The following is a 22,296-nucleotide window of genomic DNA, read 5'->3' as shown; positions in this document are numbered from 1 at the left end:
GGTGCTCGCCGAAAAACACGGAGAGAGGAAAACCGTGTTTGTCCCGAATTTCCACTTTTGTCTTGTGAAGTATTTTCCCGTTCAAAGCTTCCGCTCGGGTTTTCTGCGACGATTGTGAAACTCTAATCACGGCGACGTGCTTCGTCGACGACGCTGCAGCTGCTGAAGGGTGGAACTGTTTTTGAAGCTGAGACACGGTGCGATTATACCTAACTTTACCAATTCAACTGTGTAGCGCCTTTTGTGTGCTGAGCATCGCTCTGTCTACTCAGGAACTGTTACCGGTTTTCGCACGGCAGAGCGACTTTCTTCGGCTCTCGCTTCACACACCCGGAAGCGTATTCCAGTGAAACCTGGCGCTGGCATCCGCTCTCCAGGGAACGCTTCTCCAGCCCGCGGTAAGTTTCTCTGTTTTCGGTCTCTTCTTTTGAACACGGCTCTCCACCTTTCAAACTTGGATGGTCGAAAAGACTTCGCGTCTCCCAGTAACGGTTTTGCGAATTTTTGCTGCATGTCTCGGAGCGATCATTGTGTCTCGTCAAGTGGCGCCCGCGTGGTGGCAGAAACGTGGCTTCTCACGAATTTTCGCGCTGTTGCTCTGAAGCTTCTCGCTGTTTTCCAGTCTCCCTCCAACGGCTCGCCGTTTGTGACTTTCTGCGACGCGGAATTGCGGAGAACCCCTCGCCTTTTCGTGTCAAAAGAGCGTTGCCCCTGCGACGTGAGCGTGGCGCAGCCGCCTTGTGCTCGAAGAAAAAGTATGTTTTCGCGCGCAAAGCGAAGCTGTTTTTCACCTTTATGTCAGCAGTCGAGACAGACTCCGAAGAAAAGAAACAGGCGGTGTGTGGGCAAGAAGACATGCGTGGAAGAGCATTTCCAGAAGCGCGAATGAGCGACTTTTTAGCGGCGGGCGTTCGTCTTTCTTTTCGCGCGTGCTGCACATTCGTCACTTCGCGCGCGTGCGCAAGCGTGTTCTGTTCGTTTCCCGTTTTTCCGACAGAAGACGCAGAGAAGTTGGTATCGCGAGGTGATTGTTTTTTCGCTTTCTTTCGTCTCGGAAGGAAAACAGGAACTCCTAGCTTCTTTGTCAAGCGTTTTTGCGCGTAGAAGCCCACCCTTCGGATTTTTCCCCCTCCCCCCCCCGCAAAAGCTTTGTTCGCTACCATTTCGGTTTCTCGCCTCTGCGTGATTCTTTTTTCTTCCGCGCCTCCCCCTTTTCACAACCACCTAGACTCCCCTCCGGTGACTGTCGAAAAAGCGTCAGTCTCTCTCGCTTTCGCGTCCACGCCGTCGCCTCGTTTCGTGAAGATATTCCTCTCTTTCGCGTCGATGCGAATCCTTGTCCCGCTCGTTTTCCTCGCTGCGCAAATTCCCCCCGCTTCTCTCGAGCGAGTCTCCGTTTCCGGCTTTCTTCCTCGTGCTCTTTTGTTCCGCCGGGTGCCTCTCCCCCGGCCTATCTGCACCGCGCGTTGTCTGGAAGTTGCGCAGGCCAGACGTCCGAGAAATCCGTTTCTGCTCCCCGTGTCTTCTTTCCTCTTGCCCGGCAGCATGAAGGCGCTCTCCAATATCGTTCTGCCCAGAAAGGGGATTTCTGTCGCGGCGCGGTCCACTGCTTCGGCGACCGCGGCGTCTCAGCCGTTGCCCAGGAACTCTCGGGCGCTCTCCAAGGCTTGCGCGCTTCCGGCCTCTCAAGCTTTCGAAGGCTCAAGACGCTCCGCCGGCGCGAAAGAGGCTCACGTCCCTGAACGACACACCCGCCTCCACTCTGCGCTCACGCAAAGTAGAAAAATGTCGACCAGCAGGGGAAACCCTTTCGCCTACGTCGCGAAGACTCTGGCAGGCACAGAAAAGACCTACTACGACATCGGGGGTGAGGGGAACATCGAGGAGGCAGCTCTAAGCAGGCCGCGGCTACGCGTCCACTTTCTCAGTGAAAATCAGTTCACACACAGAGAGAAGAGCACACAGAGAGCTAGGTGGAGAGGCGGAACAACAGAGAGACTGGGCGGGGTGGCTAGATGCAGAGAGAGAGAGAGTTGCGTAGGCAGAGAGACACATATAAGAAGGTAGTTCTGGGCAGATATGCGTAGGTGGATACATAGACGAACCGAAGGAGATAAAGGAATGTATCTGTTTCTGTCGCTTTCGACACTTTAGGTATGTCTGTGAACCTGCATGCTCAGAATGATCGAGCCATTGGGGGGTATCGACAGATCCAGGTTGACGCCCAAGTCGGTGGAAAAGAGATAGAGATAGAGATGGTGCATAGAGGAATGTAGGCAGATTCCTTCGTGGACGTGAATCAGGAAAGGGAGATGTGCGTTGGGGGCTGAGAGGAAGGAGACAACTGTGAAAGAACGCAAAAGTTTGGAGGGGATGGAGAGCGAGACAGCCGAGTGCGAAGAGCGGCGTAAAGGACAGAGAGAAGGAAGCATTCGAAAGAAAGTTTGAGACGCATTCAGTTATGTGCTCGTTCTTGACCTTTGTGTCTACGAAGACCCGGAAACACCACTCATGGGGCAGAGACAGCGACGGAGTAAAGACCTTGTTTTCGGTGAAACAGACTTGACAGTCCTTGACTTTCTTCCACCCTGGTGCACCGTTCTCGCTGCGCTTTCTCGAGGACCTGATGCTTTGCAGATCTCATGTTTCCTCCTTTCTTCAGCTCTGCAAGATGACCGCCTGAAGACGCTGCCCTTCTCCATCCGCGTGCTCTTGGAGTCGGCTGTACGCAACTGTGACGGATTCAGGTAACTCTTCGTTTTCCTCTTCAGAAACCTCTGCTTTTTCTTGTGTCTTCCTGTTTCCCGGACCACGTTCTGCGGCTCTTGTCGGAATCTGCGACTCACGCGTTCGTCACCTTTCTGCTCGTTTTATTCTCTGTCGGCTCGGCTGCTCCTCCGTCGGTGGACAGGTCGATTCGAGCTGGTGTCTCGCGTCGAGCTGAACGCACTCGATGTGCGTCTCCGCATGTCTCTCTCTGCTTCGTTCTCTCTCGCCTTTCTTGGAGTCTCGTCGACTTCTCTCGTCACGGTTCTTCCCGCTTTGCGCAGCATTAAACCGGAGGACGTACAGACTATTCTCGACTGGCAGAAGGCGAGTCAGGCCCAAAAGGAGATCCCCTTCATGCCCGCGCGCGTGCTGCTTCAAGACTTCACGTAAGGAGAAGAAACGCCTGGGGTGCCTGCCCCGAGAGGCTGAGTTTCTCTTGGTCTCCACATGCATTTTGGTCTCTCTCCTCTTCGTTCGCACTCGTTTTTTCTCGACCTCCAACGTTCGAGCCTTCTCTTCTGCCTCCCATCCCTCTCACGTCCTCTCTCGCGTTGTGCCGCCGGTCTTACCAAAGTTTTCCTACCTTGAATCGAGACACAGAAGACGCGCTTCTTTCTCAACGTTTTCGACTCCTCACTTTGTTTCGAACTCGACTCCGCGTCTCCTCCTTCGTGGCCGCCGTCGAAGCGTCAGAGGCGCGTTTTGGGAGGTGTACATACACCCCAGACACCGCGCGCCGCGCTCTTCCCGTCGATCGCGTATCGAGAGTTCCAAAACAACGCACGTGAAGCCGTCCATGTTCGCGGCATGTTGTCGCAGTGAGCCCGCGGTGTTTCCCCTGTTCCAGTTTGTGTTTTCGATCTGTCTGAGTCTCCCGATTTGCGTTTTCCAGAGAGTGTCTGTGATCGCGTGACTGACTTCTCCTTCAGGGGAGTGCCGGCGGTCGTGGACTTGGCTGCGATGCGAGACGCGATGGCGCGTCTGGGCGGTCCGCCTTCGTCGATCAATCCGCTGGTGGACGTGGACTTGGTGATCGACCACTCAGTGCAGGTGGATTTCTCGCGTTCGCCTGAGGCGTTCGAGAAGAACCTCGCGAAGGAGATGGAGAGGAACTCCGAGAGGTTCTCTTTCCTCAAGTGGGGGTCGACGGCGTTCTCGAACATGCTAATTGTGCCGCCGGGCTCCGGGATCGTCCACCAGGTGAATCTCGAGTACCTCGCGCGCGTCGTGATGGACAAGAAGGTCGGAGACCGCGCCGTGCTCTATCCGGACTCGCTGGTCGGCACCGACTCGCATACGACCATGATCAACGGCTTGGGCGTCGTCGCCTGGGGAGTGGGCGGCATCGAGGCAGAGGCCGTCATGCTCGGACAGCAAATCTCGATGGTTCTTCCCCAAGTCGTCGGCTTCGAACTCACGGGGCAGATGCCGCCGTCGGTCACAGCCACTGACCTCGTCCTCACCGTCACGAACATCCTGCGAAAGAAGGGTGTCGTCGGCAAGTTCGTCGAGTTCTATGGCCCCGGTGTGCAGACGCTCACGCTCGCTGACCGAGCGACCGTCGCGAACATGGCGCCCGAATACGGGTGAGGACGAGACCGCGGGGACTTCCGAGTCAAAGGAAGAGAGCGAGAGAGAGGCAGGGAGAGACTGGCAGGGGAGAAGGATAGAGACGGATGCGGAAGAAAGAGAGAACAAGGGGAGGAGGGGACAGGAGTAGTATTAGGAGTAGAAGAGGCAGGAGCAGGAGTGGTAGGAGGGGCGTATGGGATAGGCAATCTTCCGTTGAAGGCGGGCGTTGTTTTAGGGCAAAAGGAGGAAAGCAAGAACAGCGTAGGTCAAGGACCAGTATTGATCAAGGCTTCTCTGTCTTCTCGTCTATCTCTATGTCTTCTCCTTCACTGTCGATTGCATTTTCCGTCTGGCTTCTCCCCGTCTCTTCTCCCGTCTTCTCTCTTGTTTGTGTTCTCTTTCTTTCTCGTTCCTCCTCAATTGTCTCTCCACCGTTTCCTCGCTTGGCACGCCCCGTTCCACCACTTCGAACTTCTCTCTTCTCTCCCTTCTCTTTTCTCTCCCTGTGCGCGGCTTGTGGGAGCGCGCTGTTCTTCGTCTCCGAGCATCGCCTGCGCTTCCCGGTGGCCTCGCGTTTTTCTCTTCAGAGCCACGATGGGTTTCTTCCCCGTGGACGAGCAGACTCTGCGGTACTTGAAGCAGACGGGACGCCCGGACGAGAAGGTGGACTTGATCGAGGCGTACACGAAGGCGAATCACTTGTTTGCCAGTCCGAGTGTTCACGCAGAGATTGCGTTCTCGGACCGCGTCTCGCTGAATCTGTCGGAGCTGGAGCCGTGCGTCGCAGGCCCGAAGCGCCCGCAGGACCGAGTACCCCTAAGCGAGGTGAAGGAAGACTTCCAGGTGTCTCTGCGGAACCCAGTCGGATTCAAAGGCTTCGGTCTCTCCGAAGAGCAAGCCGAGAAGAAGGTGGAGATGACGTTCCGGGGAAAGAAGTACACGTTGACGCACGGATCCGTCGTCATTGCGGCGATCACCAGCTGTACAAACACATCGAACCCAGGCGTGATTCTCGGCGCGGCGATGCTTGCGAGAAATGCACTCGAGAAAGGCCTCTCCGTCCCCCCCTACATCGTCACGACTCTCTCACCTGGGTCGCGGGCGGTCACGGAGTACCTTGCCCGATCCGGACTGCTGAAGGACCTGGAGAAACTCGGCTTCTACACTGCAGGCTACGGCTGCATGACCTGCATCGGCAACACTGGAGACTTTGACCCAGAAGTCTCTGCGGCGATCTCCCAGGGTGACCTCGTCGTCGCTGCGGTGCTCTCAGGAAACAGAAACTTCGAGGGCAGAGTCCACCCTCTCACGCGCGCGAACTTCCTCGCCTCTCCCCCTCTCGTCGTCGCCTACGCTCTTGCTGGACGCGTCGACTTCGACTTCGAAGAGGAACCTCTCGGAAACGACAAAGAAGGAAACCCCGTTTTCCTCAGGGACATCTGGCCCAGCCGCGAGTAGGCACCGGGAGGTCGTAGCGGGGCAGGTCGCAGGAGGAGAGGAGGTAGTCGGTGGTGTGGGCGGCAACGCGAAGCGAGAGGGAACTCGGAGAGAAAGACAGAGATAGCAGATGTAGCACGAGTCGAGAGAGACAGACCGGGCAAAGAGGTCGAAAGCGACCTGTTCATGCAGGGGGACGGGCAGCGAAAGTGTAGGCGCCTTTGTTGTTGCGGACGAGGAGGACGTTTGAGAGGACGTTTTGCGAGTCGGGAGAACTGTCGTCGACAAGCGTTTCTGAGTTGTTTCGCAAGAAGCTGTGCGCCTGGGTTCTCTTTTCAGGCAAATTGCAGAAGTGGAGGCGAAGGCGCTCTCTGCGTCTGCATTTGTCAAGGTCTACGAGCACATCACGGAAGGAACTCCCGCGTGGAATGCGCTGAAGACAGCCAAGGCGAGCGACTTGTTTGACTGGGACGAGAAGTCGACCTACATCCACAATCCCCCCTTCTTCCAGGTAAAGGAAGGCGGCAAATCGCTGCGTCGAATGGACTGTGGGGAAGGCAACATTTGTCGGCGTGGAATTCTTGCGTCCAGGGACTTCTGAGTGTGGCTAAGATGTCGCCGTTTGGAGCGTCAACTCCGTGTCTTTTTTTTTCTTTCTCCTCTCTGTGTCGCTGTCTTCTCGTCTGTTTGTTTTTGCATCTGCCTCGCGCTGCTTCTTCGCACTCGATGTTGCCTTCTCAGTCTTCTCGCATTTCTTCGCGCGCACCGTCTCTCTGTTTCCACGTTTCTCGGAGTCGTTCTTCGAATTGTCCTTTTTCCTGTTCAGACGATGCAGAAGGAACCTGCTCCGATCGAGGACATTGTTGACGCGTACTGCTTGTTGAACTTGGGCGACAGCATCACGACCGATCACATTTCTCCCGCGGGAAACATCGCCGTCAACTCACCCGCGGCAAAGTACTTGCAGAGCAAGGGTGTCGAGCGAAAAGACTTCAACACCTACGGCGCCCGACGCGGCAATGACGAGGTCCGACAGAACAAGATAACGACACCGGAATTAAACGCTGAGAAGTGAAAAACAGACAGCTGTTCCTTTGTTGAGGGCGGTGGTTTCATCTGGCGCTCTTTCAAAAGGTTTCCGCGCTTTTCGCGTTTTCGGACCTGGAAGGAGTTCCTCGCTTTCAGTCGCATATTTCACTGTATCTTCTGGGTCATCGTGGGGTGTATATCTACTGGCCGTGGCTGCTTTTTTCTCGGTCTTCTTCAAAAAAGTATCGAGAGTCTGATTCTCAGTCTCTCTCGCGCTTTCGCTTCTCTTTGCGCCGTTTTCCATTGCCGTTCTTCTCATCCCAAGTGGAGGAGTAGAGACTATAGCGGGACATGCTTCGGCTCTCAGGCGTCTCTAGAGCGAACCTTTCGTTCGACATGTCTCTTCTACTTTCCTCCCTCCTTCGTTTTTTTCTCGTGCGTTCCCTGTGTCCGTCCTGATCCTCTTCTTCTTCGCTTATACGCGTCCTTGTCCTCGCATTCTTTCTTTTCCTCTTCGACTCCACATTTCTCGCGGACACCGTCCTCGTTTCCTCCACGTTCCCCGCCTCTCGAGTCTCTGCGTTCCCCGACGTCTTCGCATTTGTTCGTGTGTCGCTGTTCAGATCATGGTTCGCGGTACCTTCGCGAACATTCGCCTGGTCAACAAGCTCTGCCCGAAGGACGGACCGAAGTCTGTCCACGTCCCCTCTGGAGAGGTGCTGCCTGTCTACGATGTCGCCATGAAATATAAAGCTGAGAGGAAACCGATGATTGTTCTCGCGGGCAAGGAGTACGGAAGCGGTAGCTCTCGAGACTGGGCAGCGAAGTAAGGTTTTCTGAGAAAAAGCCTCGAACAGACAAGCTGTCTCCAGAGTGTTCCAGCTCACTCCCGCCTGCCAGTACATCCGTTCGCCTTTCTCCCCCATAGCACGTCTGCCCATGCGTCTGTCTGTGGCTGTGTGTCTGTCGCTAGATGCGCGCGATCTTCTGCTCCGTGAAAAAGTCCTTTTTTCAAGGCGGATCCACGTCTCTCCGTCCGTTTCTTCGTCTTCCAGTCTGCGTCTCTGTCAGTCGTGGGTCTGGGTGTCGGTGTCTCTTTCGGTGTGAGTACAGCTGCGCCTATACCTGTCCACGTAGCTATGTGTATCTGTAGTTGTCTGCGTCGAGATCCATCTTTTTCCTGCTTCAACAACGGCTGAAGGAAGAGCCGCACACTTCGTCTGTTCAATGGAGGAAGACTTCATGTGTCGCTTCAGCAGATACGCGGATTCTTCGCGGCCCTGAGTCTCTGGATCTCGGACGAGTGTGGAGACGCGGAATGCACCCTTTTTTCGCTGCATGCGTTTGTGTGCAGAGGCCCGTACTTGATGGGTGTCAAGGCGATCATTGCGGAGTCTTTCGAGCGCATTCACCGCACCAACTTGGTCGGAATGGGCATCTTGCCTCTCCAGTTCCAGGAAGGACAGAACGCCGAGTCGTTGGGCTTGACAGGCAAGGAGCAGTTCAACATTTCGCTTAACAAGGGAGAAATCATCCCAGGATCTCTCATGACTGTAAAGACAAGCGACGGAAAGGCCTTCGACGTACGATGCAGAATCGACACCGAACTCGAAGTGAAGTACTTCCAGAACGGCGGCATTCTCCACTATGTGTTGAGGAATCTTACGAAGCAGCACTCCGGGGAAAACTGAAAGACAGACTGGCCCGAGCAGATCTACTCCAGCGCGGAGAGGAAACGTCAGCCAGCGCAGGCGGTGCACCCCCGTTTGCAGAGGAACGAGCAAGAAGGAAAGAGAGACCACAGAAGAAATACGGAACCTTCACAAGGTCGCGTTCGGAGGATGCATGCCCTCAGCGGCCCGTGCTCAAGAGAGAAACCAAAGGAGTTGTAGAGGTGTCGATTTAAAGTATTGTGGTGAACCAGACATAAGTATAAATGTATATATTTCTGCATTTCAACATAGATATAGATATGTGTATCCATACGTGTGTGTGAATGGAATTGTGTGTGAACACACATGTGTGAGCATGCGAGGGGGGGGGGTCGGTGTAAAACTGTCAGACGTAAAGGTTTCGCTTTGTGTTGTCTCCGCTTTGGAGATGTCTCTCGTTTTTCTGTGTTTTTCGACCTTCTGTCGAGGAGACACCTGCTGAGAGGCATATCCCGTGTCTGCATCACCTTTTCGTCGACCGTTCGACTTTCGCTTTCTCCCTGCTGCTCGTTCCCGCGTTTCTCTTCACTTTTGTGGCTTTCCTTTCCTCACTGGGCTGCCTTCTGCTCCTCGCAGAGAGATGTTCGCAGCGATCCGTTGCCTTCCCTCTGTTTCTCGTTTCTTTCTCCTGATTTCCCTCTGGCTGCTCTGCGTCTCTCGGGCTCGCTCACCAGTGAAGCCAGCAGCAAAAATCGAGAAGAAAACGCAGAGACCTGCACCACGCCCAGACCCCTGTCCCCGTCTTCGTCCACGGGGTCCACCATTCCAGTACACACATCTGATATATATATATATATATATATATATATATATATATATTACACGTATTGCTATGTATGTATGTATGTATATATATATATATATATATATATATAATAGACGATATGTTAACATGTACGCATGCAGAGAGAGAGAGCTGTGACGTACACGTTTGGGTAAGTTTTCTCCCTTCGATGCGTGCTTTCTGCTAGCCGCTTGCATTCATGTCAACTCACGTGTGTTTTCGAAAAGAGCACACGATTGCATGCATTTAAGCGAGTTGTTGATGGTCGTGCAGAACGGCGAACGTGGCATATGCTTGTTTCTGAAGATTGCCTGTGTCTCGTTTCTGTTTTCTGCGACACGGATCCTCGGCAACTAGGCAACCGGCTAGACTCCCTGGCACTTCCTTTGTGGGGAGGTCTTCGGTCGCGATTCTACTCGTGGACTGCATTTCTCAGTTTTTTCTTTCACACTCTCTAGAATGAACTTTTGATTGATCCTGTGGAGAGATTCGCTCTCAGGACGACGGGACTGCTCAAACGAGCGTCTGAGTAGCAGTTTCCTCTCGGAGTTAAATTCGGTGCCAACAGCGCTCCACACCGACTATGTCTAGAACGTAACAGACGAAGCTTTTCACTTTTGAAGAAACACCATTTTAAAGCGAGAGAATACAAGCGACTCCTCGACACACAGGCTCTGCTCTCAGAAAGCCGAGTCGTACGCGGGCTCGTCCCGTCTGTACGGTCGGCTGCAACTCTGCATCGTACACAGCTTGTACACAACTGTCGAACCTCGATTGGTGTATACTAACCGTGTGTACATACAAATACGTATACATATATATATCTTTGAAACAGTTCTCTCTGAATGTGAATTACGCGGACCTCCAGAGCCCAAATAGATATTTATGTATATATAGTCGACGCGGCTCTCTCGCGTAGCGCGGTGATGCCACAGACAATTGGAGAGGCTCAGCAAAGTCACTGTTTGAAAGAGGTATCAGAGACAGCTGTTGGAGAAAAACGAAAAGGCACTTCGCGGGGAAGGGCTGTTAGAGAGCCACATGTTTGCAGTGGGCGAAATTCCACTACATGCGCAGGAAGGCGAGAACGCGTCTGCATGCGTCAGCGGAAAGCCACGGTTCTTCAGCTCACGCGCGCGCGAACCGCAGGAACGAGAAAAAGAGAAGCAGGAGAGAGAAGAAGGGAAATCCGGGAGAGAAGAGGGAGACGAGAGAAAAAGTAAACCTGAGACCGTTCCTCAAACCTGCGTGTGAGAGGTCTCTCTGGGAAGAGGAAACCTCTACACGTGAGAGTGCTGTTGTTACGACGCTGGAGAGGAGTGCACGCAGATCAGAAAGAGTCTCACTGTTTCTGCAGCGGAACCGAGACAGCGAACGGGCCGTTGTCTTCAGCCCAGAACACGATGCCCACAGAGAAGGAGAGAAACCAACAAAAGAAGGGAAAACATGTTGGAGAAGAAAGTGAGAAAATGGAAAGACAGAATCCGCGGCCGAAGGGGCAGATGAAACCTGAGACCCTTTTCCCCTGTTTCATGTTTTTCAGATTTCTTTCTTTCCACGCAGTTCTTCTCTCTCTGTCTCCACTTGTCGATTCAGAACTCGCCACGCGACAACAAAGGACTCTTGCTCTCGTGCCGTCAGGTTGAAGGTGAAGAAAAAACACTTGCTTCCTAGATTCTCTGTGTACAAACGCCTTCTCCCCGTCGGCACCTTCGTCGACAGAAGTCGGGAGGCTTCCCTCTTTGAGAAGAGCCGCGGTCAATCCGGCGTTCAACGTTTCATGAGACCCAAAAACGCCTCTGCCACCGACTCTCTTGTGTGAAGAGTATTCTTCCCCTCTACGTGAGACTGTGGGTCGTAGCCCTAGCGGAAAAAAGCTGTGAGAATTCCACTTTTCTCAATAGACTGCACTGCGACAACCTGTTTCATTCTGTGCTCTGAACCTGTGCCTTTTCTCCCCGATATGGACTGTTCCTGCAGAGTTCTCTTTTAAACATGGCACTCTCTCCCTTTAGACACTTTCCTCTACTTTCCAACGAATTTCAGGCGAATTCCCCGTTCAACTCCCTGGCAACGGGAAAGGGGAGAACCAAACAAATTTGCTGCACGCACTCGCCACGTGCTCTGAAAAGGGAGAATGATTCGACAAGCGCATGCACTCGTGGATGCATGCAGAAAAGGGGGGTAAACTTAGAAAATGCATGCACCCGTTTGGATGCATGCAAAGAATGGCAATACTCGGACAAAGGCCTGCACCTGTGGATGCATGCGCCGATTCGCAAGAGGACGCTGGACCAGAGGCACTTTCGACCTGCAACAGCTCGTCGGCGTCCTCAAAAAACCCTCGACCGCTTCGCCGCTGCATTCGTTTCCTGCCTCGCCCTTGTGTCCGCGTCCACTGCTCGCCACTCCGAATATAAGCCGAGACGCGTGCGCGCAGGGAAGACCGGAGCTGCATTCTCTTGTGCCCACAGCTTGCGAGGTGTTGCGACTGGAGCCGCTATCAACAACTCGCTTCTATATTCATTCATGCGTCTACGTAAACACAATATATATATATATATATATATATACATATGTGTATGCTGCTTCGTAGGAAAGACTGAGAGCAGGAAGCGATTGTTGATCTTTTTGTAAGCGGAGAGTTGGAAGGGAAGATGACATCAGGCAAACGCCGTTGTGGTCCTTCGTCTGTATTCCATCCAGCAGGAAGGGAAGAGGAGATCGACAAATGTGAAGAAAGGGAGAAAAGGTGATGAGAGAAGAAAGAAGAGTTGTCAGTTCAGACTGCGTTTGTTTCGAGACCAAGACCAGCCAGGCGCTTCACACTCGACTTTGCGGAAGAATCCCTGCAGACAATTTCCACGCAGAGAAAGACACGGCAGCCAAGAGAATGACAACAATGGCCACTAGAACTGTGTGCGTACACGCGAAGCCTAAGACGCCGCTTCAAAAAGGGATCTTCCACTAACTCTGTTCTCGTGGGATGCAGAGGAAAGGAGTCTTTCTACAAAGCGAACCACCCGACAAACTGGACGACACACTTTCCTTATTCCATGCATTGAGCGGACGCAGGCATCTACCTGCAAACATTTTGTTAGGTGTGTACCGAGAAAGCAGAACATGCTGGAAAATCAGAATGCTGAGTACTATGAAAAAATGTAGGCAGATCTGCTTCCTGTCTCAACTTCGCATCTCGGAAGGTTTTTCCACTTGAAAAGTGGATGTCAACAAAAACAGGAATGTCTCTTTCTGTTCGCTTCTCTCTCCTGGGGGGAATCGACGCGAACGAGAAGACTTCGAATGACAGGCATGGAGGCAGAAAAACGAGCAGGACGAGACAAACGGCTTTTCCTTGTAACAAAAAGACTGCTTCGTGTTCTGGAGCGTTTGCGCTGGACCTACAACGCAACGACAGGGAATTGACCCTGCATCTGAACAGTCACGATTTGATTTGCAATTCGATCTGCACAGCGTAACGGGCGTTTGACAGCATCTGCCGTGGAATGTTGCCTCTGAAGAAATTTCTCGACTCTCCTCCTCACCTGCCTCTTCTTCGTCTTCACACGGACGAACGTCTCCGGGGCCGTGAGAAGGCCTCCATCGAAACGGTTCTTCTGAGGGCCAGACATCTGCTTCCGTCGAAAAAACGCGGTCGCCGTGAGAGTCGTGTCTGCAGAAAGGCTCTTCTTCCCGGCCGCCCCCCGAGCAATAAATTGCACTCTTGCAATTCGGGCAAATGGCGTTACGCAGTAACCAAATGTCAATGCAACTGAACACACACGTCACCCAGCAACCGCACACACTCCTCAAGCGCGAGATACAAACAAAATAAATACATATACATATATATGTTTATCTATTTGCATGCATTCTACGATATAGGCTTGCACAGATGTTTGACACGTTTAAAATACGACATACAGAAACTACAGACGACGCAGTCCGAAGGACATCTGTTTCTGTCCTGCCTAGCTACAGGACTGCCTGCAGGCACCGCTTACTCACATGCACTGATATTTATATATTTATACATATAAATACATATACATATATATATATATAAAGCGTTCTCTGTGCGCCGCGTCTTGTGGAGGACCGCGTCGCAAAGGGCCTGGCATGCACAGGTACCTCGTCGGGGATGACTGGCGAAAGGCGTTTCTCACCATCTGTGAAAAATATGTCCACAGGCTTGGAGAACGCGAACGTCATCGCCCGCGCGGAAGTCATCGAGACAGATGGAGCACGCAGACTGATCAATCGGGACGCTTTGGAGTTTCTCGTGAGGCAGCTTTTGAATTTGTTCTGAAAATCGCAAGAAAACGGCCACAGCAACTACGGTGGACGATCCCGCCCGCTTGCTGGAGACTCTGAGCGTCTCCAGAGAACTCCTTCCTGCTCCGCATCTCAACGCCGCCACCGCAGCACTGGGAGTCTCAGCAGCGAAGCGTTTGCACCAGACAATCCTGGAGGGGAGAGAGACGAAGGTGAAAAACGGCTTCCACGCAAACTCGACGCACCTGTCGTCAAACCTTTCCGGAGAATGTGAATGCCATACTGAGCAAAGACGTTGATGCGACCCCATCTGAAGAAAAGAGAGTAGCAATCAAACAGTTCGAGGAGTTCGAAGTCGCGCGTTGTACTGCCGAGCATTCTTGAATCAAAAAAAAAGCAGCCCCCCCCCCCAAACGTCGAGCGCGCCGGACTCGTCGCGGCAGTCCGCATGTCGAGGAATCGACTCGCGGGGATGTACGGAGGCGGACGATTCACGAATTGGAAAGAAACGAAACATAAGGGCCGACACCGCTGCACCCCCACACGCATTCATACGCAAAAATCTGGATGTGAAAAAGACTATGTAGTTGGTGATAAGGAATAAGAGAGGAGGAAGAAATAAAAACGTCAACGTTGGCAGCAGAAATGCAGAAAACGAGAAGCTTCATCAAAGAGCGACTCGAGACGAAACGTGGATGTAGAAGAAAAAACTTCACATCGTGTCTTCTTACCTTGTAAGCATGTCCTCGTTCTGCAGGATCTGAAACTCCTGTTCTGCGCGACGGGCGCGATATTCAAATACTGCCGCAATTGCTGAAAACATCGTCGCACGACATGCTACAAAACCTGTAAAAGTCCGAGACCCGCTTCCAGAAAAACTGCAAATCCCGTCAAATGTGAAGACAGAACCTGGAGAGGCTTGCTCTTGATCTCTCACAGGTCACCTCGCCATCTATCCCGATCACTCGCGTCTCCATGCAGATACACATATGCACAGAAAGATATGTATATATACAGAGAGAGAAGGGAGGATGTCCGTTTACAGGCCAACTCTAAGTGCGTTTTCCTGGGGGTCCTGGCTCACCGATGAAGAGACAATAAATGACGATCCAGACGTAGCAGAGAACAAGCCAAAAGACGAAAAACCAAGGGTGACTTCCGCGAGGTAGCTGAGTGCAGAAGCAAGGACAAGGGGCAGAGCCACCGAAGAGGAATGGAGATTTCTGTGGGAGAAGGAAGGACGCGAATGACAACGTCGAGGTCCACAAAAAACGGTACACCATGCATTCTCTACTTTCGGGTGTGGACGAACAGGAAGACACAGTTCTCGCTCTGGCCCTTTCGGCGCGATCTGCAGTGGAAGGAGAACGATTTGAAGCTTAGAAACGTCGCTGGATGCCCCTGTCTGATGGATTCCAAGTTCCAGGAGAAACAGAGGCCGGCCCTCAACAGCTTTCGCAAACAGCGACGGCATGCACCCCCATTGATTCGAAGTCACGTATTTTCAGGTCTGGTCGTTCCATCAAAGCACGCGCCACTTGCAAGAAGATTCATCCACTAAATGCGATAGACATGCTGCACCAGCCCGTGACGCATGAGAGGAAAACGCGTCTTCAAGTCCCGAACGCTTACGCGCATTTGTCCACTGTCTCTTGTCTCTGTCTCTGTCTCTGACTGGCTAGCACGGCGATCGCTTTTTGAGACGCATTCAACCGACGAACAGAACTGTTTCACGAGTTCACAATGGTAACAAGACAACGTTCCCCGTTATTTTTGATAATTTTATAGAGAGGTACGGAGCGTTGTACACACACAAAAAACTGAGTCAAGCGAGTGTCTACAGCATCCATGTGAATCAACGTCTCTGCATACATGTGCATACATATGCGTAAAGATATACATATCGAGATCCAGATGCTTTTGAGTCCATGTAGGGGAACCGAGTTGCGGCAACAAAAGACGTCGAATGTTGGGGAGAACGTTTTTCAGTTCCCGTATACGTTTCTGCGAGGAGCATGCTTACACACTGCGGCGTCTTGCTCTGCACTTGAGCAAACCAAACAGTCCCGACGATCGTCCAGCAACAGAAGAAGGGGAAAAGGATCCCCAGAATGAGCACGTTCACCCAGAAGGGCGGTCCTCTCTGGCGATACAGAATGAAGTCTTCTCCATCCTGATAAGAGACATAAGAAAGAAAAAACCACGCAAACAACGCCGGGAATGACGCCCCTCGCGACTCGAAGGAGAAACACCGAATGAATTGCGCCTTCATCGCTCTCAAACACAGCGCGTCTCTCTTCTTTCAATCATCACACATGAGCACATACTCGGACACAGGGGTCGATCTGCGCAGATTCATGAATACGCCCTACAACTCAACAGTAAACCAGCCACATACACTTACACACCACATGCACACATATGCGCATACAAACATGTACCTATGTATACATATATATGTATACATATATAAATGTATACGTTTTTTATGCATGCACAAACGTAATAGATGTAGAGACACGACGGAGCGACGCTGATCAAGCAGATGCATGAGTTGATATAAACATGGAGACGGCGAATTGTAGTTGCTTGAGAACTGGTCTTCACGAAGGCTGAAAAAAAAGTACAGCGTCCCCATCTGTCTCGGTAGCGCGACTCTTTCCTTTGCCTCGAGACTGAAGAATGACTCAAGAATGAGTTTCTCACCTCCGACAGACATTGACCTAGGTAGTGGGAGAGACGAAAGGTGATGATAGAGGCGTAAGAGACGAGGAGCCAGTACTGGATTGGCTTCGCACAAGACTCGAAGCTGTCCCAGTCGACGAAGATATCCGACGAAGAATAGAGAAATGCGAAAAACAGAATCGCATCGTTTCTGCACACACAGCGAGGCCGTAGAGGCGATACGAAGATTGGAGACGCCACGCAGAGTCGACAGAAATCGGCACTGCATTCCCTACGAAAGCCGCAAGGCCTAAGAAAAGAGAGACAGGGCCAACGCGCCCTCGCGCGGCCGGCGAGGCATTTAGAATTATCTATGCGTGAATCTAAACATTGGAGATCTCCACGTTCGCCTTCACACACAAACATAACCAGCTTTGCTGAGATGAATCAGCGAAACAGATACGTTTACAGAGTCATGCATGAACGGAAGTGTACGGCCTTCTCTGCATGGCTGTCTACAGCGTACAGAAACTCTGTGTACTGGCGGTGTACTTAGAAGGTCATCATGTATTTCGTCTAAAGTCAATACACAAATGTTCACTTGCATTCATATATAAATATACATGTATATATGTATATATACATAAATCAGTGGTTAAAACACGCTAATATGTATTTATATATATTGAAGACCCCACAACTCTCGAGACCTGTACACTGGCGTGAATGAATTTATAGAGACGTGAATACAACTACAGATAGCAAGTACACAGACGGAGACAGATGTAGAATCGAGTGAGAGTCGCAGCGTCATCTGCCGATGAAATAGAGAAAGAGGACTTGTGCCCTCGTTCGTATCGGAAGCAGTAGATGATGATGTAGTGAAGGAAGGAGAGTGTCTGACGTCCACACGAAGAGAGTCCAGCTCGTTTGCCGATCGACCGTCATTCATAAACTTCAGTGAGGAAAGCAAAACGGGAGGATGTCTCCCCACACGCGAGGTTAGCGTCGAGCAACTTACAGCGTGAGCGAAGAGAGCAACATGGTGGTGACGGAGAAGAGACAAAGTCTTTCTCTAATGAAACGGCCCCCTACACTTGAAAGCGGCCAACGGGGCTGCCGACGACACCGGCATCGACGTGAGATCCACGAGACCTGCAGAGAGACCTGAGAAAAGACACACCCGCAATGAAGGAAGCACTTGAACCTACAATCGCTGCTCAACTCTCAATCTTCTCGACGGAGCCCTTCACATCCACTGGACAACCGAAGAAGGAACTGAGAATGCGCTTCCGTAAACTCACAAAGGGCATATGTACATATATATATGTATTTATATATATATAAAAGCATTTGTATGTATGTATATATATATATATATATATATACAGATGTGTATGGGAGTACTGGGAGAGTGGAACGATTTCCTGTTAGAAGAGATGAAGAGGCGAGTCAGAGGAGGGCAAAGAGTAGAGACAAGTGGCTGAGGAGAAGAGGCGAGCCACAACACCAAACCGTGAAACAGAGACTCCCTCGGCATTTCAAATTACCGCCTCGCGCGGCTCCTCTCCAACCTGGTCCTTCCCCAGGGGCATCCCTTCGAGTTCCCCAGTTGGCTTCCGTAGGTTTCGTTCCGCTTCTTCTCGGCACACAGACGTGTAGAGATAGAGAGATGGAGAGAGAGACAGAAACAGTAAGAGAAGACAAAGAAAGGGTGAACGAGTTGTCATGATGCGAAAGAGGAGACGAACAGGGGGGAGGAAGGACCAGTCCGAATACGAATCGGGCCTCGAAGACGGCCCCAGATGAGCTAGTTAGGAACTCGAGAGAGAATGGAGTCAGTGGGAGAAGTTGCATAAGATAGAAGCGATCGAAGGGGATCCGCGATCTGAAACGAGAGAGTGCCGAGGGTGTAGCGTGGGAGAATGTCATCTCCTTTGTCTCACGGTTTGTCGGATTTCTCTGCCTACCGATGAAACACGATGGGGGACAACTAGGAGAGCGAAGCTGCGTTGAGAACCTCGCCGAGCGCTCGTCCGATGCGGACCGACGTTGCGAGTGAGGAGGGAGGAAAAGAAATTCGATCCCGCAGATTGCAACTTCTTTAAGAAACAGAAAGATTGCAGACGGGATGAAGGGGAGGCAACAGAAGACGAGGACAAAGGCCCAACCGCGAGAAAGGAGGAACAAGACTACCACCCTCGTCCCACGGCGAAAACGCTCCTACAAAGCCACGAAAGAGGGGAAGAAAATCGGACTAATTCGGGGAAAACTGCACAATGTGTCCTGAAACCTAGCAAGGTCTATCCAACAGGGGGGCTAGGAACTTGAATTTCGAGCGGGACTTGGACTATTGCCGGGGAACACAACGAAGAAAGGAAACTACGCCTAGACGGAAACAACCGGGTGGAATTGGGCAGGAAAACACAGAGAAAGCAAGGGAATAGATAAACAGCTCCAGATATTGAGGGAAAACAGCGCTGCGTGACATGAATCCTCCAGGGCCTCACGCGTGGATATCTTCCCTGGGGTGGAAAGTACGACGACCGTGGCGGGGACGCTCGCTTTGCCTGGAAAACGATTGCTGCCTCTGATACAAAGCTTCCATGCTTTTGCACGTTTTCAGAAAAGCCGAAACCCTCCCGGAACTCATCGACCTCTCTAGGGCATCCACGCAGAAAAAGCGCTCGACACCCTGTGCCCACCCTCGACGCTTCCTCAGCTCGACGATCGCAGCGCGCCGGCACTCTTGAACAGTCGATTGTTCCGCAGCGAGTGGCGTCTCTATCCCTGTTCTCGACGCTGTCGCACACGCAGGGCGAGAACGCCTGCTCTCAGTCCGTCAGCACAACCAGGGACGGGGAAAAACTGGGAAAATCCAAGGTCTGTTTTTCGAAGGATGCATGTGGACGACTAGCCAGCTTCGAGAATCCATCACTTTCCCCGTTTTCACCGGGTGTATGCACACCGGAAGATGGTCGGCTAAGTGCGACTGCTAGCGAGATGCGTTCACAAGTTTCGCAGCCAGTTCCGCTCCGTTGCAATGACCCTGGCTTACCAGAAAATACCCACCGCAATAGAGGAAAAACCGAATACAGTTTTGAACGCAGCCAAGCCTTCGGCACACGCGCCGTGAAAAATAGAGAGGAGCAGGTCTTCTGTTCGGTAGACATTTCACACATGACCCGGAAGCGTGGACGACCAGGTGTCACGTTTCGGGAAATTCTCCCCGCCGGACTGCGGATTTCTACGATCGGCCGTTACGCACGTTGGAACGCGGTCGCGTCGAACTCGATTTTCGAATTTGTTGCGTCGTACTAAATGAGAAAGGCCACGAGGAAAACCCGGCAAGTGGCAAGGTGAACGGAGTAGCTGAGGCGATCAACTGCGGAATTAGCGGCTTGATTGTCGAAGCAAGAATGTCAAACAATGATGGACTCTCGGGTCTTACCTTCTACGTTTCCTGTGGAGAGTCACGGCAAACCCTCAAACTTTGCTGCGTGGCGCGTTTCCTCAGTCGAACGCAGTGAGACACTATCAACGGAGGGAACCGTGGAGTGAGGGAGGCTGCGCTGTGTGTTTGACGTTGTGTTCAATTCTCGCAACCGGAAGCGGAGTGTGGTGTATGGCACTTTGAGTACAGGCGATGAAAGATGGAGTTAGCACCTGTAGGTGAGCGAAATAGAAGCTGCCGACGAGCTGTTTTCGAGGGAAACACGGTACAATGGGTGGCTGGAAAAAAAGCCGTTTTCCTGTGACGCGGCAAACGCAAACGGTGGGCGTACCCCTTTCAGATCATTAAAACGCACAGTGCTGATGTCAAACCACTTCTCAGAGGGGCTAGTGCTGTGTTGACAGTTTCCATCCTCAGCCAAAAACGCAGCCCCCTGAAGACGGCCGTCGTCCTGGCGGTAGGTAGCCATTCTGGTGGGAGTTTAGGCTCCTGTGTAGCGATGGTCGAAACTGTGGCGTTGGTGTACTAACGTCGACCATCTGAAGAATCGATGTTGCCAGAATTGGCAAAAACAGACAGACACTAGAATCTGTTGCGGACTACCTGTTCTGCGGACATCGGTGCTCTTTTCAGCAGTCAAGATTTCTTTTGCATCATGAGGGCCCGCTGGGGTGTTCTTCTGTCTTTGTTGTGTCTGCTCTATGCCTGCCATCGAGAACACGAAGCTTCCACGAAGCTTACTCCTGCTTTTTCTCTGGCACATCATCGTCCGTTTGTCACGAAATTCGCGGGCCTGGAGAAGGAGCTACATGGGAACACTACATCTTCAGATAGAAACAACACTGTAGAGTTCCACAGCAGAGCTTATCAATTTCAACATCTACGCTAAAGAAGTGTAACCGTGCGCGAACATGTATTTGACGGGATCCTTGCTGAAGCGGAGGCTGTGCTGAAGGGCAGCTGCGCACTTTATAGTAGAGCTCTCTGAAATAATGAGAACAGCACTTTTCTAGTGATTGTTCGCAAATGCAGTTAGGGGTATTACGCCTTGACTAACGGCATAAGAATGTTTTGCTGGCGCTGGCATTAGAACTCGCGAAAGTGTGCCTTCATTGGTGATTGATCTGTGGGGCTCCTCGAAGAAGCGATGTGTACAGGCAAAAAAGTTGTGGGTTGCCGAGCAGAACAGAAGTACTTCTGTGCTCGATCTAGTCTAATACTGATGAAAGGAGTCAGCGGGAAAGTGGATCACATCGACAAGCGGTTGGTGTGCTGTACCGTAATGAATGGATGCAGGTCTCTTGAGGGGGAAACCACGGACATGATGATAGTCAGCACATGCCAGAGGAGTGAAGTCAACGACGAGACTCCGTCTGCCCCCTTCATCTATGCTTATGCCCCTTGTAAGATGTGCATACTCATCTCTTTCAGTTTCTTGTGCGTTCGAGCTTGTTGTTTGTGGTTAACTCGTGACCGGTTACCAACAGAGGACCAGACAGCCAAACTCTTAAGAAAGTCAGAACCGCTTCAAACGACAGAGAAAACGCGATTTCAAAGCCCACGGGGACGGTGCACTTCCTGGTCGTTTCTGTTTATCACTGTTGTTCCAGACTTTTCCTTTCCCTCACTCCAACAGAGTTTTCGAATCGATTCTTCCCGGTCAACACATAGACGCATTCGCGTGTCCCTAACGAATCCTTTCCCATGATGAGATCACCTTTTGATGACTGCGGACGATAGTACCCTAGTCCAGAATCGTTTGGTGGCTCCTTCTTCGCTGAGCTTACTGCCTTAAATCGCTGCTCACCAATCTCCATGAATCGTTTCGCTGAATCCGCACCCGTGCCCCTTTCCGCTTGTTTATCTCCTGCTTCTCCTAGGTTTCCTCTTTGCGAGTTTGTGCCCGATAACCGAGCGTCTCACTTTCTCTTTTTCCCCCTCAAAAATGACTGAGGGGATACACCTTGGACTTCTTTGTTTTGCACCAGAGCCTGCAGGGAGCTATTCTGTCTCGTGTTCTACACGGCCGCACAAGCGCGCGAAACTGTCCGCCCACGGAGGACCAAATTGCCTGCTCACGAAAAGAACTTTGTTTCCGCGAAAAGATGGACGGCCGCCGACACAAACAAAGTGAGAACAGCGCCTTTGCCGCGAGTCGAAACAGCACGCAATCCCCGGCAAGGCGAGCGCCGCGAGAAAACGCGAAAACCGGGGACGCGGAGGGGCACCGCGCCCGTCCTGACCGAGAGAAAAAAGTCACACGAGACAGAGAGCAGAGAGCAGGTTTTTGGACCGGGATTTCTTTTTTCTGCGTTTCCTCGAAGGAAAGGGGGAGTGCCGTCGTGTGGTTCCCTGTTGAGACCGGTTTCTTGCATCCTTGTAACTTTTTTCAGAAACGAGGAACGAGAACAGCAGCAGAGGCGGAAAGAGTCTAGGTGGGCACACAGTAGGGCAGAGACAGAGAGACTCTCGCTTTCCTACACGCGCTGAAGGTCGACCTCGTGCTATTGAGTGAGCTAGACAATTATGGAGGGTAAAATATCTTTGTGTGCAGGGGATAAAGTATTTCGCGAGATGTTGCACCGGATGCTTGATTGTAC

At 51.9% G+C, this 22,296-nt stretch overlaps 2 protein-coding genes across 2 annotated transcripts; one reads left to right on the top strand and one right to left on the bottom strand.

Annotated features, from left to right (window-relative positions):
- Positions 1 to 759: 759 nt before the first annotated feature.
- TGME49_226730 (aconitate hydratase ACN/IRP) lies at positions 760 to 9,260 on the top strand. The gene is made up of 9 exons (XM_002366285.2): positions 760 to 1,867; positions 2,663 to 2,747; positions 3,051 to 3,155; positions 3,699 to 4,355; positions 4,929 to 5,795; positions 6,118 to 6,289; positions 6,605 to 6,805; positions 7,431 to 7,633; positions 8,162 to 9,260. Exons 1-9 carry the CDS (start codon positions 1,327 to 1,329, stop codon positions 8,496 to 8,498), a joined length of 3,168 nt encoding a protein of 1,055 aa, XP_002366326.1. The 5' UTR covers positions 760 to 1,326; the 3' UTR covers positions 8,499 to 9,260.
- Positions 9,261 to 9,826: 566 nt separating this feature from the next.
- TGME49_226740 (zinc finger, C3HC4 type (RING finger) domain-containing protein) lies at positions 9,827 to 18,858 on the bottom strand. Its single transcript, XM_002366286.2, has 10 exons — positions 18,213 to 18,858; positions 17,264 to 17,409; positions 16,285 to 16,453; positions 15,602 to 15,751; positions 14,663 to 14,747; positions 14,310 to 14,391; positions 13,824 to 13,888; positions 13,470 to 13,608; positions 12,849 to 13,075; positions 9,827 to 12,152 (listed from the first exon to the last, which is right to left on the bottom strand). Exons 2-10 carry the CDS (start codon positions 17,284 to 17,286, stop codon positions 12,127 to 12,129), a joined length of 966 nt encoding a protein of 321 aa, XP_002366327.1. The 5' UTR covers positions 17,287 to 17,409; positions 18,213 to 18,858; the 3' UTR covers positions 9,827 to 12,126.
- Positions 18,859 to 22,296: the final 3,438 nt, after the last annotated feature.

This window comes from Toxoplasma gondii, chromosome X, assembly GCF_000006565.2.
Source record: "Toxoplasma gondii ME49 chromosome X, whole genome shotgun sequence".
Classification (NCBI taxonomy): domain Eukaryota; phylum Apicomplexa; class Conoidasida; order Eucoccidiorida; family Sarcocystidae; genus Toxoplasma; species Toxoplasma gondii.
The sequence above is the reverse complement of the archived record's forward strand: the minus strand, read 5'-3'. Positions and strand labels throughout refer to the sequence as shown.

Bases quoted from the DNA above. Each gene is read 5' to 3' on its own strand.
- TGME49_226730 (XM_002366285.2), top strand. From the start codon at position 1,327: ATGCGAATCCTTGTCCCGCTCGTTTTCCTCGCTGCGCAAATTCCCCCC. The intron at 2,748-3,050 runs GTAACTCTTCGT...CGCTTTGCGCAG, and splicing joins CGCAACTGTGACGGATTCAG to CATTAAACCGGAGGACGTAC. The intron at 6,806-7,430 runs GTCCGACAGAAC...GTCGCTGTTCAG, and splicing joins CCCGACGCGGCAATGACGAG to ATCATGGTTCGCGGTACCTT.
- TGME49_226740 (XM_002366286.2), bottom strand. From the start codon at position 17,286: ATGTTGCTCTCTTCGCTCACGCT. The intron at 14,392-14,662 runs GTGAGCCAGGAC...CGATGTTTTCAG, and splicing joins CATTTATTGTCTCTTCATCG to CAATTGCGGCAGTATTTGAA. The intron at 13,889-14,309 runs GTAAGAAGACAC...TCTTTTCTTCAG, and splicing joins AACGAGGACATGCTTACAAG to ATGGGGTCGCATCAACGTCT.